The sequence below is a fragment of the Eumetopias jubatus genome, unplaced genomic scaffold (genome assembly GCF_037043125.1).
Source record: "Eumetopias jubatus isolate StellerSeaLion01/CBP00866 unplaced genomic scaffold, mEumJub1_p1.0 scaffold_12, whole genome shotgun sequence".
Classification (NCBI taxonomy): domain Eukaryota; kingdom Metazoa; phylum Chordata; class Mammalia; order Carnivora; family Otariidae; genus Eumetopias; species Eumetopias jubatus.
In genome coordinates, this window is record NW_028274818.1 from 6,031,048 (window position 1) to 6,046,330 (window position 15,283).

The following is a 15,283-nucleotide window of genomic DNA, read 5'->3' on the forward strand; positions in this document are numbered from 1 at the left end:
GATGTTAACTATTGTAATTGCTTTCGGGTGCCACAGAGCACATCTATACAAGACAACAAATTTAACAAATGTTATATATGTTCTCACTGCTCCACAGACCAGTCATTCCCCCAATCTCTCTCCCTCTCCACAGGCCTCCCTAGTCCCTGAGACACAACAATACTGAAAGCAGCCAATTAATCATCCTACAAGGGTCTCTAAATGTTCAAGTGAAAGGAAGACCCACACATCTCTCACTTTAAGGCAGAAGCTAGAAATGATTAAGTTTAGTGGGGGAGGCATGTCAAAAGCCAAGATAGGCCGAAAACTAAGCCTTCTGTGCCAAACAATTAGCTAAAATGTGAATGCAAAGGAAAAGTTCTTGAAGGAAATTAAAAATGCTACTTCAGTGAACATACAAATGATAAAGTGATGTAGGTTCCTGGTGGTCTTCGGTTGGAGGGTACGGGCATACAAGACCATGGGATTACTATCTTCAAAGTATATAGGACAGTACGCATCAACAAGAGATTCACAGGCCAATAAAAATACTGGACAAAGAGAAAAAAAATAGTCACAAGAGAAGAAATATAAACGAATGGCTTCATAAATCTTGGGGAAAAAAACCCTGTTTTACCCCAAATGCATAAAATGATACTGCTGATTCAGTCGGTGGGACCATCATTTCAAATCTGAGTCCCGCTGCTGTTGTTGTCCCTTTCCGTAAAGCCTCAGCACGAAAAAGCCTGGGAAACCCTGTATTTGGGGAAGTTTATCTGCTACCATCAAGTTGCGAGAGCTGCGGCCAGACACGGGTTTGAAGCCGGCTGGGCGCACCTTCCCCAGGTAGTACACATTCCCACGGTCGCCGTGGTCCTCCGGGGGAGCCCCTGCGCATCTCAGGCCGGCTCGTCACGGAAGAGGGCGTTCTAGCCGGCCGCCTACTCCATGGTAGGGCCCCCTGCCCGCTTGGCCCGTGGCGGCCGCCATGTTGGAGGCTCAGGCAGGGAGCCATGGCTGCGAGCGGCGGGTGCACAGTCGGAGCTGCGCCAGCTCCGCGGGGCAGATGCTGCAGGTGCGGCCAGGGCTGTACTTGGGTGGAGCCGCGGCCGTGGCGGAGCCGGACCACCTGAGGCAGGCGGGCATCACGGCCGTGCTGACGGTGGACTCAGAGGAGCCCGACTTCAAGTCGGGGGCGGGGATGGAGGGTCTACGGAGCCTCTTCGTGTCGGCGCTGGACAAGCCCGAGACTGACTTGCTCAGCCATCTGGACCGGTGCGTGGCCTTCATCAGCCGGGCCCGCGCCGAGGGCCGCTCCGTGTTGGTGCACTGGTGAGTGGCCCGCACGGGGGGGAGCGGCCCCGCTTCCAGCCTGCCGCCGCCACCCCTTCCTCCGAGGACCCTAGGGGAGGACGAAGGGGCTGTCAGACCGCCAGAACCTCGTCTCCGTCCCTTCCGCGCCTGGCGTGTGTCCGAGAGAGAGGAGGGGCAGGAGGCGGGCCCCCGTTGGCGTGCTTGCTCTCATTCATTCTTGTTTTGTTGATTCGTACTTGTTTTCGTTGGTTCATTCTGCAGTCCCCCCTCCCATCCCCGAGTTGTTTTTTAGTGGGGTCTGATAGATGGCAAGGTCCCTGAACCTAAAAAGACTTTCAAAGCTCTCCGGGGGGCGCCTGGGTGGCTCAGTCGCTGGGCGTCTGTCTGCCTCCGGCTCAGGTCATGATCCCGGAGTCCTGAGATCGAGCCCCGCATCGAGTTCCCTGTTTGGCCCGAAGCCGGCTTCTCTCTCTCTCCCACTCCCCCCTGCTTGTGTTCCTTCGCTCGCTGTGTCTCCCTCTGTCAAATAAATAAATAAAATCTTAAAAAAAAAGGGGGGGAGGCGCCTGGGTGGCTCAGTTGGTTAAGCGACTGCCTTCGGCTCAGGTCATGATCCTGGAGCCCGCATCGGGCTCCCTGCTCAGCGGGGAGTCCGCTTCTCCCTCTGACCCTCCCCCCTCTCGTGCTCTCTCTCTCATTCTCGCTCTCAAATAAATAAAATCTTAAAAAACAACAAAAAAGGCTCTCGGGAGAAGCCAGACACCTCCCCGGATGATTGTAATGCAGATTAGGATGCCAGTCGTATACTAAAAGAGATGAGCGAAGGTTGAGGTTATTCAAACGTCAAAGGAAAAGCAGATTTTTTGTTTGGGCAGAGGCTGGTTGGTGAAGAGAAATGGGGAGAGGAAAATTGGTTAGGACATAAAGGAGCCCAAAGCCATGCCCAGGGGAGAGATGGGAGTAAGTTGTAGCAGTGCCTATAAGAAAATCTTGATAGGTATTTGGGAATTCTTAGTAGTCCTCTTTAGTTCATTGGAATGTAATAACTAGTTTAAATTTACTGAGTCAGCGCTTTTACTGCGTGCCAGTACTTGCTGTAAATATTTACATAAAGGACATAAGGTGGTGGTAAAATGGAAAGAAGCCTGGACCAGATTTCAGGGCCTTTAATGCCAAGAGCAAAGGAGCGTTGGATTTTTTCCAAAGCCATTATAAAATTTTTTAAATTAGTGTAATTATTTTTTGAAAAAGTAATACATTCCCATGGTTCAGAATTCAAAAAGATTAAGGAAATAAAGGAATAATTCTTTTGTGTGTTGGTAGTATTTCAGAGGCAAAGGGATTATTTGGGTAGAAGAAGCAGACATGAAGTGGACATGAACTTTACCGTTGATAGGGAGCTGGGCTTTTTTTTTTTTTAATTGCTGCTATTTGCTATTTTATTTTAAAGGTCTCTTTTTCAGTCATGCAGGAGTTAGTCGAAGTGTGGCTATAATAACTGCTTTTATGATGAAGACTGACCAGCTTACCTTTGAAAAAGCCTATGAAAATCTCCAGATCATCAAACCAGAGGCTAAGTGAGTTTTTTGTTACAGAAATAATTGTTTTTTTGATGTGATTTTATCCATTTAGAGAAAACTTAACTTTGTATTTGTTTGTCCTTACAGAGTGAATGAGGGATTTGAGTGGCAACTGAAATTATACCAGGCAATGGGATATGAAGTAGATACTTCTAGTGCAATTTATAAGCAATATCGTTTACAAAAAGTTACAGAAAAGTATCCAGGTAAGTAATAATTGCTAGTACTTATTGGGCCCTTTTTAGATGCTCTTTACTCTGATGCTAAAGGCTTCAGGTGCTTTATCTCACTTTTCCACTAATCCCTTGAGACAGGTACAATTTTTTTTTTTTTTTTTTCCCCTTCTGAACCGGTGCTTTAGCAAGAAATAACTTGTTCAAGGTCACATGGTTCGTAAGTGGTGGGCTGGGATTTGAACTCAGGCAGTCTGTGCTCAGAACCCCAGGGCTGCTTCACTATGCTGTCTGACCTCACCCTGATTTCTCAACACTGGAGATTTTTTTTCCCCTGAGGTTAGCACTTCTTGCCTCAATTTGACATTCGCTGAATTTTGTCTGAAAATGCAGAGTTGATTTCAACAGTTACATTTTAATTATCTCATGTAGAATTACAGAACTTACCTCAAGAACTCTTTGCTGTTGACCCAACCACCATTTCACAAGGACTGAAAGATGGCATTCTCTACAAGTGTAGAAAGTGCAGGTAAAATATTTTCTATCCTCTGGAGATTTTATCTTGTCTCAGTAGCCAAAATGTACTAAAAGTTTCATTTTCTTAAAATCTGTAGAAGAATTTGTTTAATTGAACAAAATAAAAATTTCAAATTCAAAGCTGCTTTTAAGAAGAATGTAAGTTCTTTTTTAAGATTTTATTTTTTTTTTGACGAGATAGAGCGCGAGAGAGGGAACACCAAGCAGGGGGAGTGGGAGAGGGAGAAGCAGGCTTCCCGCTGAGCAGGGAGCCTGATGTGGGGCTCGATCCCAGGACCCTGGGATAGTGACCTGTGCCGAAGGCAGACGCTAACGACTGAGCCACCATTTATGTAAGAATATAAATTCTTAAGAGTGAAAGTAAATCAGGTTACTTGTAGAGGTTATTGAAAATTAAAGTAGCATAATCCATTTTTATTTTGCTAAGAAACACTGCACATTTCATCTATTTTTTCATCCTTTTGGAAGTCATTAATGTTTTTGTTTGGGGGTTGCAGGCGATCTTTATTTCGAAGTTCGAGCATTTTGGATCATAATGAAGGAAGTGGTCCCATAGCCTTTGCCCACAAGAGAGTGACACCATCTTTCACACTCACCACAGGGAGTCCGGCTCAATGTACATCGTATTTCATTGAACCTGTACAGTGGATGGAATCTGCTTTGTTGGGCGTGATGGATGGACAGGTAAGAACACATTTTATTTTCTGCAGTTTCATTATGTCATCTATATTTTGTTGTTTCTTGCCCTCTAGACCATATTTTGACTGGTGTTTCACTCTATCATAAGTACTTTCCTTATGAAGATTGTATCTTTCTAGGGCAGATAAGAGTCTATCAAATTAATTAAGTAAGTAAAAATCCAGCCTATCTAAAGTAGTGAACCACTTTTGGTTGAGAGCTGTTGGTCTAAGTTAATTCCTTTTAAGGCTGTTTATATTTTTTCAAATAGACTAATGTAAGCCGATTAGAATATATTTAACAAATTCAAACTTGGTAACAAGTAGGGCAAATCAAGGGTTTTAAAATTATATTTAAAGTTTCTTTCTCTTCTTCTCTTCCTTTTTCTCTTTTGGCTCTTCTCTCTTTTTTCCTGATATTTCGGTTCAGTATGTTTGCTAAGAGATTCATTTTCATTTTCCTATTCTTAAGAATGCAGCTCATGAGAGCATCCTGGGATGGCCACATTTCTCCTTTAGGTTTACTTAATGTTAATTTAAAGATATTCTTAATCTAAGATATAGTTAGTCTTAATGATTGTAAAGGTTTTTATGGTTTGTATAATAAAAATTTTATGAAACTCACTATATTTCACTTGAAGAATACAATAATGTACAAAATAGGTAGAACGTATATAGTTATATGTGAGGAAACAGTTTATGTTAGCATCTTGCCTAAAAAGAGGTACTTTATATTCAAACCCATGTTTTCAGACAATTCTGCTTATTGAGATGTAAGTCACATACTATATAATTTACCCATTTAAAGTGTACAGTTCAGTGGTTTTTAGAATATTCACAGAATTTTTGCAACATCATTGTTTTCATCATTCCCAGAATAAACGCTATACCCGTTAGCAGTCACTTCCCGTTCTTGGTGGTATCATTTGCAGCAGTAGGGTTTTTAATTTTGAAATATACTTTATCTGTTTTTTTCTTTCTTGCTTGCTTTCTTTTGTGGCTTGTGCTTTTGGCTTGCTGCTCTTATTTAGCCTGGAAAACATATAAGATGAAGGCATTTTTATGGAAGATTCTATGTCACATTTGTGCATACTTCTCTGTACACTTATTTGAATGTTCCTATAGACCTAAAAGTGGAATCCCTGTCCTGTGGAGGGATGTGTATGTCTTAAATACTGCTAATATTCCACCCTGACAATAAAAATCCTTATACAAATTTGCTTTTCGCTAACATTGAATGCATGTATCCATTTCTCCATACCCTTGGCGTAATGGGTATTATAAAACTGGTAAAGTTTTGTCAATCGGGGACATGAAAAATGTTTTTCTTAAAATGTTTTAATTTGAATTTCCATGTCTACTGCTGAGGACCAATATTGTTATGTATTTATCAGCTATTTATAGCTTCTTTTTCTATAAATTTCCTTTACATCCTTGGTCCATTTTTCTATGGATTTTGCCTTTTTCTTATTGAATTATAGGATCTCTTTATATAGTCTAGATGTTAATGATTTTTTAATGTATTGCAAATATCTTCTGTCTGTTGCTTATTTCAGCTTTGTGGTATATTTTGTCATATTAAAATTTAAGATACTTCTGTCATCAAATTTGGTTTCTGAGTTTTATGTCCAGAGTTTATATCATCTAAGATTAAAAATAAGACTCCCTGCCTCATGTCATGCACAGAATAACAGGCTAAACTTAAAAAATAATGCTCTGAACACATCAGAATACAATATAATAGGCATGTTCAGGTTTTTTTTTTTATTTATCTATTTTACTGGAGTATCAGTTTGTTTTTAAATAGCCATGAATCTGAGGCCTAGCCTACATGCTACCAATATCAGTACTGATCTGACATGAGGCTCCTAACATGCTTTCCTAGTCTTCGGCCTTGATGATCTTAGTTTGAGATATTAAGCTGCAGACTGATTTAAAAGGCAACACATAACCTTTCACATCCTGAAATCTTGCATCATATCTCAACCTTTACCTTCCCCCCCATACTGGGATTAATCTGGTCCTTCTCCAAACTCCCAGCATACAACGTGCTTCTTACACAATTATCATAGTCCACCATCTGTTATGGTAAATTGCCGTTGTATTTTTTTTTTTTTTTAAAGATTTTATTTATTTATTTGAGAGAGAGAATGAGAACATGAGAGAGGGGAGGGTCAGAGGGAGAAGCAGACTCCCTGTTGAGCAGGGAGCCCGATGCGGGACTCGATCCCGGGACTCCAGGATCATGGACCTGAGCCGAAGGCAGTCGCTTAACCAACTGAGCCATCCAGGCGCCCAAATTGCCGTTGTATTTTATCTTGTTGATCCGATCATAAAACTCCTTGAAGGTAGGAGCCATGTCTTACCTGGTTTTTATTTTGTTTTGTTTTGTTTGTGTTTTTAGAGAGGGAGAGAAGGGGAGGGGCAGAGGGAAAGGGAGGAGAGATGCAGACTCCCCACTGCGTAAGGAACCCAAGGTGGGGCTCAATCTCATGACCCTGAGATCATGACCTGAGCCTGAATCAAGAGTCCAATGCTTAACTGAGTCTTACCTGTTTTTATATCCTATATTGCCGGTGATAATTATTTGTCTTGTATAAAAGTGAGTGAATGAAGTAACACAGTTCCTTTATTTCAGCTTCTTTGCCCCAAATGCAATGCCAAGTTGGGTTCTTTCAATTGGTATGGTGAACAGTGCTCATGTGGTCGATGGATAACACCTGCCTTTCAAATACATAAGAACAGAGTGGATGAAATGAAGATGCTGCCGGTTTTGGGATCACAAACAAGAAAAATATGAACTTGACATTTTTGATAGCTTGGAAAGAAACTTGCTGATATGTGCTTCCCTCGCTTGTTGTCATTCGTGGCAGATTGTCTAGTTTATAGGCCATCAGCATTTCATTTGATGTGACATGGAAACTGTGCTTTGTTATTTGTTAGTCTCTTACACCATTTAAGTAGAATACTTTATATGGAAATCAGAACTTTTAATCATGTAAATTGTACTTTATTTGATATTAAAATTTTCTGTAACCCATATTCTTTGTTTCATATATTTTCAAGAGTTCTGATTTTTACAATGTTTAGTTATGTGATATTAAGGTCTGGATAGACAAAATTATTTATAAAAGTTGGAAATTATCATGTTTAAGTAGATTTTTTTATTTCTAGGTATGTAAAGCAGATTTGTTTGGACGTATTTTGAAACTTATTTCTCTTTAACGGACATTAGTAAATCTGCATATGTCTGGATTTTTCTTGGAAATGTAGAAGGAAAGGCTATTAGTAAAACTGACTAAAATAAGCTTTTCCTGTTACTCTTTAGGAATCCCAATTATGTAAATTTTTAGAAAAGTATGTTTAAGATACGTTTTGAAGTAATCTACTTAAAGAAATGTATTAATGTTAGGTGTGTTTCTAAAGATGAGAAAAATACATGTGGAATAACTACATATCAATTACTTTTTTAGCCTGATAGGTTAGAGTACTGGAAAAGGTACTGTGTCCAGATTAGCTTTTTAACATGATCTCTGGAAACTGGAGTTTATCTTACTCATTACTAATAATTAGAATTGGACCTAATTAGATATTTGACCATTTACATGAAATCAGAATTAGCTAATAAAGAGAAATATAGTCCATGTTCCTAAGACACTTTGCATATTTACATGTATGTATATAAACACCAAAAGGGGAATAGTTTTAAATGGAAAAAGTGAAAATGAACCTCTTAAAAAATACCTAGTTTAATTTAATTAATTAATTTATTTTTACAGAGAGAGCATGCGGGAGCTGCAATTTATTGGTGGGGGGGAGAGGGAGAGAGAATCCTAAGTAGGCTCCATGCCCAGCGCAGAGCCCAATGCCCAGATGGATCTTATGACCCTAAGATCATGAACTGAGATTAACCAACTGAGCCACCCAGGCGCCCCTACATAGTTTAATTTTTGAAATGTTGGGAGTGTTATAGGTGATTCTTGAGAACATCTTAACTTAATAGGACCTTTGGTAACTTTCATAAAATAAGTTTTCCTATGAGAAAAAATTTCTCCATTTCTATCTAAGCTTTTGTAATATCTGTTCACTTTGCTTCATAATATACTCTAGAAAGCTTTTTGAAAACAATCAGGCTGAACCAAATGAATTGTGCCTTTTGTAGGTAAAAAGTTGAGTAGCGAGAGTTTTGTATGGCTATCACACTGTAGCATCTAGCGCAGAGAAAATTACATAGATTTTATCTGAATTTGCGATTGTCAATTCAGTAAATATTTACTGAGCACCTATTATGTGCACAATTCTAGGTGACACAGTGAACAAACTAGATAAAACCCCTCTCTTTTTTTTTTTTTTAAGATTTTATTTATTCATGAGAGACAGGCAGATGCAGATGGAGAAGCAGGCTCCCTGAGGAGCTGGAAGGCCAGTGCAGGACTTGATCCCAGGACCCTGGGATCACAACCTGAGCCAAAGGCAGACGCTTAGTCGACTAAGCCACCCAGGTGCCCCAAAACCCGTCTTGCAATATTTATATTCTAGCTGAGAGAGAGACAAGATACTCTTTTTTAAGATTTTTTTTATTAGCACACACGAGCCGGGGGGGGGGGGGGTGGCGGGGGGAGGGGCAGAGGGAGAGAGAGAAGAAGACTCCACTGAGCAGGGAGCCCCAGGTGGGCTCCATCCTAAGACTCTGGGATCACGACCTGAGCCAAAGGCAGATGCTTAACTAAGCCACCCAGGCGCCCTGACAAGATACCTTTTTTGAAAGATAATTGGTATTTGCCAGTGGAAAATGAGTTTGGGGAGATTGACTTTTCTTTAGGTAAATTTTGAAATTTTGTGAAACATCCACTAAGCAAAAATTCCCAATTTAAAGTCCATTAATGTTTCTTGGTAAATAGTAAATAGAAATGATAAATAGAAAATCCATTATGCCTTTATTCTCAAGAAGAAACTAACAAGTGGAACCCTTTTTAATATTTAAGAACATCAACTTAGAACACGTAGTTTTACACATTTGTCCAAAATAGCGATATGAACTTTATTTCATAGGTGGTGGTTCACATGCAGTTAAAATAGTACTGAGGTAGAAGTTAGACTGGGATCTGATCATTTTGGCTCCCCCTGTTTCTAGCTGCCCGGGTCTTTTGAAAGTTGAGGGTCAGGTTTCTCCTTCATGAAATGGGATTAATATATGTTCTACTGCTCTGCCCTACTAATAGGGTTGTTTTAAAGGTCATTTGCATAAGCCTTAATTCCTTGTATAAAAGGGAGATAATAACTATCCAATCCGGGTGGTTGTGGGGATTTTAGTGATACAATGCAGTGATAGAAACTAATACAGTGCCTAGCTAGTAGCATTCAACACTGTTCTTTAAAATAGCTGCAATTTATTGAGAATTTACCATGTGCTAGTCACTATGCTAAGCATTTAATGTGTATTATATAATTTAATACTCCCCAAAATCCTATGAGATAGATTCCCATTTTATAGGTGAAACTGAGGCTTAGATTAAGTCACCTCATCAACGTTATATTGCTAGCAAATGGTTGAACCTAGATTAGAATCAAGATTTGGCGTATTCCAAAATCTGAGCTTTTAATTCTGTATTCTAGTGTTTGAGTTCACTGTTTAGGGTGATAGAGAAGATGTCATACTGAAAATGTTAGATTGTAAAACATAATAGCACTGATGAAATGCAATTTTTAACCAAGTTGTAAATTCACTGGTCAGGTACCCCACCAACACTTGCAGAATTCTGTGAGTGCAAATTGAGGCCCAGATACTATTTGTCTTAGTATTTGAAATTTATAAATCAAGCTACCAAACCATTAAATAAAATGTGTTATTCTCTTTTCTTGATAAACATACCCTCATAAAGACCTGGGAGACAAGGTTTGAGTTTAAAATTCTCTGACTTTATGGAGTTCTCTGACAAAACATGGCAATGCGGGGAGAGTTGGCCTCTGACCTACAGAGCAACCTACAGAGTTGGCCCCTTTCTTCACCCCTGGGTTTGTTCATATGCCTGGAGTACATGTATACATGAACTTCCCACCTCGCATTTCTAAGCTATTTGGGCATAAGAAGCATGTCTAGAAGAGGCATGTCTTCTGGTTGGGCATATCCCCTTGGCACCATGGATTCTCACCCTGTGGGAAGAGACACAGCCAGATGCCAGAGTAGAGTCCTCTGAAGTGTGGATCTAGGCAAGGGCCTCCTTTATGTCTCTAGGCAAAACTCTCCAATTTCATTTCTCTTCCGAGGGTTTAAGTTGAAAGCAATGAATAAATTAAAGAAGATTCATTAACATTCGACATTTATCATTTAAAAAAAAGCACCATAACTAGAATGGAAGGAGTGTGCATAAAAACTGTAAGATGACCAGAGTGTGCATAAAAACTATAATAACCACAGCAAATTTCTTGATGAAAAATGAAATTTTCCTTGCATTAAAAAACTACAGGAAAAACCTTATCAATAGTAACTTTTTAAAACTTTCACATTAAAATTGGGAACAAGTTAAAAGGTGTATACTCGTGCATTTACCTTCAGTGTGGTACTAGAGGTCCTGGCTATTGCAATAAAATAAGAAGGGGAAAAGGTTTAAGACTTAGGAAAAAAACAGAATTCACAGATAAATCTCGACATCTATAAAAGTGGGGTATTTAGAAATTATGTGCCTCCTCGTACAATGCAAGGAAGTTCCTAAGAAGTATTCCTGCAAAAACAAATGAAACAAAAACCGTCTAATCAAGTTTACATTTAACTGGCAGTTTACAGGAACAAATCACCATGAAGACACAAATAGCAGAATCACAAAGTGGGAAATTCTACAGGACAAATGACAGATTCTTTAACAAATGGCATGGGGTGACAAGTGGAAGAGGGGACTGTCCCATGAACCAAATGCAACCCGATGATCCTGATTTGAGCAAACCAACTGTAGAAAGGCATTTTTGGGAGAAAATTGAATGTGGAATGGGTATTAGATGATATTAAGGAATTATTTTTGGTGGGTATCATAATGGTATTGTAGTTAAGTTTTTTTTAAAAATGGAAAAAAGCTTTGTCAGGATATATATTGAAGTATTTATAGGTGAAATAACATGATATCTGGGATTTGCTTTAAAACAAGGGATGGGGTGCCTAGGTGGCTCAGTTGGTTAAGTGTCTGACTCGACTTAGCTCAGGTCATGATCTCAGAGTCATGGGATCCAACCCTGCATCAGGCTCCACCCTCAGTGCAGAGTCGGCTGGAGATTCTCTCTCCCTCTGCCCCTCCCTCTGCTGATGCGCTCTCTCTCTCTCTCTCTCTCTCTCTCTCTCGATAAGTAAATAAATAAAATCTTAAAAAAAATTTTTTTAAAAAACACTCCAGGGGAAAAAAAACAAACCAAAACAAAAAATAAAATTGTTGTGGGGGAGAGGGTAGATAAAACAAGAATGGCAAATTGTTGAAGTTGGGTGATAAGACAAAAGGACTGATTAGCTTGTCTTTTGTGTTTGTTTGAAATTTTCCACATTAAAGGTTAATTTTAAAAAGGTTACAAAATGTTAGTGTTTGCATGCAAGTTTTTCTACGTAGAAAATCCTAGAGAATTCAGACAAAATATTATAGTCACATAATTCAGCAAGATTTTTGGATACAAGATTGCTGTATAAAAATCAATAGTGTTACTACACCCCAGCAATAACCAGATTGGGGGGGGGGAGAATGTGAAAAGCAAAACTATAAAATATGGAAGGAAAATAAAAAAGAAAATATGACCTCAGGAGAGGGAAGGATTTCTTAAGCAAGTTACAAATAGCATAGATCATAAACAGAAGATTGGTAAATTTGACTACATTGAAATTAAAACCTAAAAGACAAAACCCCACAAACAAAAGACAATTGCAATTTGGGAGAAGGTATTTGCAACATATATATCTGTTAAATGAATAGAGTAGGCTAGCTAAAGATGTAGGTATCATTGAGAGAAAGAAAATGCAATAGCAAATTTTGTAAGAATAGGCAACTCACAGAAGAGTAAGTAAGGTTTAATAAACACGAAAAGATGCACCATCTCTTTAATTGTCAGGGAAATGTAAATTATGGTCATACCCTTCACAGGGGCAAAAAATGTGAAAGTGACCAAATCTAGTGTTGGTGAGAATGTGGAGCAAAGAACTCATCACTGCTAGCAAGGATGTAAAATGGTATAATTTGGCAAATTTAACATTCCTACTCTATGACCCAGTATATATCTTAAAGACATTCTTGCTTGTATGCACAGAGACTCATACAAGGCTATTAACAGTAAAAATTTTAAACAACCCAAATGTCCATTAGTAGGGAAACAAAAGAAGAAATTGTGAGATATATATGTAAATATACATATATGTATTTTCAAGGAAATACCATGTAACAGTTAAAGCGTGAGTAGATCCTCAAAAAGTAACGTTGAATAAGAGAACAAGTGATTTGGGGGCGCCTGGGTGGCTCAGTCGGTTAAGCGGCTGCCTTCGGCTCAGGTCATGATCCCAGGGTCCTGGGATCGAGCCCCACATCGGGCTCCTTGCTCCGCGGGAAGCCTGCTTCTCCCTCTCCCACTCCCCCTGCTTGTGTTCCTGCTCTCGCTGTGTCTCTCTATCAAATAAATAAATAAAATCTTAAAAAAAAGAAAAAAGTGATTAAAAAAAATAAAAGTGATTTGGAGAACGAGTATGACATGTTTATGTAAATTTAAAAACTCAACACTAGATGTATGTAATAGAAGTCTATGTGGAGGGATGGAAATGAAGCAGAGGGAAAAGCAGACTTCGGTATTATCTGTAATGTTTAATTTCTTATATTATGTAAAATCTGAAACAAAAATGGAAAATGTTAATATTTGTTAATCTTTGGTGATAGGTATGCAAATGGTTTTTTCATTATCTGCACTTTGGGGATAAAAATAAAAATTTCAAAAATTAAAAAAATAAAAACTGGCAGGAGTTCAGTCATGATGATTTAAAAAAAAAAAAGTATCTCGTGGATGCGGAATAAAAGACTCTTGCTGGTTTTATTTGAGTTTGTCAGTTTTGAATTTGCAGTTGAATAAGAATAGAGGTGATATATATTTCACCGTACATGAAAAGTGGTTAGTTACCTGATGACAAAAGGAATCATGTCGTTTTTTTGGTTTTCTTCTGGTTTTGGGTCCAGGGCTGGCTGTGTTGACTACTGTGGATTATGCAATCTGTAGTAACCCTCCTGCCACGAGGAGTTGGGTGGATTCTGGGAAGCATTTGTTTGGTTTAGTAACCATGGGAAAGATTCCACTTGGTCCTAAAGGGATACGTGTTCTTAGGGTGCTTAACACCCTCGCCGCTGAAATGCCGTAAAAAGAAATTCTCTTAAGCAGCGGTCTTGAAACTGTTCTATCACACTCAGTTCAGATTTTCAGTTCGAGTTCGCGATGTGAATTTCTTCTAAACAAAACGGAATCTTAAGTTTTAGTAATAAAAAGATTGGGAATTTATTGTAGGTTGTATAGGGTAAACTCGCTGGGATTTCCACTACTAAGTGCTATGATTTAGAAACGCATTATCTAGGAGATACGTTTGAGCACGGGGAGTTCATTTTTTATATTTGCCTTGTTTAAATTTGTTTAAATAAAAGTAGGCTTTCTAGAAGTACGATTCACAGTACTGGTGTTCACCTCAGGTACGGTGCCTGCGAAGACGTGGGTCTAACGAACGTGGAACAATAGTTGAGTTTTTCTTTCACACACTTGTGTCTACGGAAGATTTTTACATTGATAGCAAGTGATTCTGAAAATTAAATCGAATTTACTTTATTGCTCTCTGATTTTGTTCTGAGATAGTTACGCTGTGCTATTAAGAAAGATATTCAAGGAACAAGCCAGTATGTTCAGAAAGGGCTTTTACTTTTCTTTTCTTTCCTTCCCCCCCTTTTTTTTTAATATTATCAATACAGTTTACTTAGCCAAAGTAGTGTTTATTTATTTATTTTTCTTAAAGCAGCGGGACAGAAAGTGCCGAAAAGTCCCACAGGGAAATAGTCACTCGCCGATTTATTTAAACGAGCTCAGTCTCTGACACTCCTCTTTTCTGATTTGCGCAAGTTCCCCGGGCGGTGGAAGCACTTTGTCTTCACTCGGCCACCGTCCGCAGGGCGGTGGGGAGTATTTTGTCCTCCTGCCGCCGCCGTCCGGGTTATTAGTCACCGAGTTCCAGGCCGCCGGAACGTGGGGCTTGCGGGAGCCGCCTGCCGTTGCCGGCACCATGGAGTCACCTCTTAGCCCGGGCTTCTCTCACCGAGCCGATGAGGATTGGGGTGAGTGGCAGCTGAGAACGTGCCGGTGCCGGCCGTGGGGTTCTTCTTCCTTCGCGCACTTGCGGAGACAGGTGTGGGCGAACTCTGCCCCGGGAGCCAGGGCCAGCCTGTCGCTTGCGTCCGCGGTCCTCCCTGGAAGAGTCTAGCCGAACCGGTCGGTTTCTGCCCTGGCAACAGCGAGCGTAAAATGTGGCGTGGCTGGAATTATTATCATTTTTCAGCGTTTCCGCTGGGAAGGTGCTAGGTGATCATTGTGTGGGAGTGAAAAGGGCGTCGGTAAGAAGTAGAGGGCGGGATGGCTGTGACCACCCCAAAGGCCGTAAGCTGTTTTCTCAGTGTGGGATGTGGGCGGTGATTGCCGTGGAGTGTGTCTGTCCGTGTTTGTGTCAGAGAATGAGAGTGTACACAGAGATCTTCATGTCGCAGCTGCCACTATTGATCTAGGCTGATGTCCATCTTGGCAGAGAACCGAAGCACCTGACCTTGGGCCCCTGACTACCTAGACCTAACTCTTAAAAACTGATGTAATCCTGACTGCCCTCCAGAAACACCTCTAATTTTTTTCTTTTCTTTCTTTCTTTTTTTTTTTTTGCTTCGGATGTTTTTGTTTGGTTTTGTGGTCAGGAAGAGTGGAATGGAATGCAGTGGGAATCAGAGTGGGGAAATTTCGTTATCTAGGTGTTTAGAGGAACCTTTTATTC

General features: G+C 40.0%; 2 protein-coding genes across 4 annotated transcripts in view; both read left to right on the forward strand.

The window, feature by feature from the left end:
• Nucleotides 1–811: 811 nt before the first annotated feature.
• DUSP12 (dual specificity phosphatase 12) lies at nt 812–7,913 on the forward strand. 3 transcript variants are annotated; one of them, XM_028104775.2, is made up of 6 exons: nt 812–1,311; nt 2,757–2,870; nt 2,961–3,079; nt 3,479–3,575; nt 4,081–4,267; nt 4,691–6,985. In XM_028104775.2, exons 1-6 carry the CDS (start codon nt 968–970, stop codon nt 4,700–4,702), a joined length of 873 nt encoding a protein of 290 aa, XP_027960576.1. In that variant the 5' UTR covers nt 812–967; the 3' UTR covers nt 4,703–6,985. The 3 variants fall into 3 exon arrangements, with proteins under 3 accessions (XP_027960576.1, XP_087873481.1, XP_027960575.1); XM_088017355.1 differs by having other exon boundaries at nt 5,292–6,985; XM_028104774.2 differs by having other exon boundaries at nt 815–1,311; nt 6,899–7,913.
• Nucleotides 7,914–14,427: 6,514 nt separating this feature from the next.
• The window catches only part of ATF6 (activating transcription factor 6), a 207,191-nt gene continuing 206,335 nt past the window's right edge, over nt 14,428–15,283 (forward strand). Inside the window, exon 1 of the mRNA XM_028104722.2 lies at nt 14,428–14,582. Within this exon, the coding sequence (XP_027960523.2) occupies nt 14,531–14,582 (52 nt within the window). The 5' untranslated portion in view covers nt 14,428–14,530. The remainder of the gene's footprint in view (nt 14,583–15,283) is intronic.

What these genes read in the sequence shown, in the direction of transcription:
- DUSP12 (XM_028104774.2), top strand. Translation starts at nt 968, where the DNA reads ATGTTGGAGGCTCAGGCAGGGAGCCATGGCTGCGAGCGGCGGGTGCAC. An exon ending in CGCTCCGTGTTGGTGCACTG is followed by an intron (nt 1,312 to 2,756) that starts GTGAGTGGCCCG and finishes TCTCTTTTTCAG; the next exon opens with TCATGCAGGAGTTAGTCGAA. An exon ending in ATCATCAAACCAGAGGCTAA is followed by an intron (nt 2,871 to 2,960) that starts GTGAGTTTTTTG and finishes TTGTCCTTACAG; the next exon opens with AGTGAATGAGGGATTTGAGT.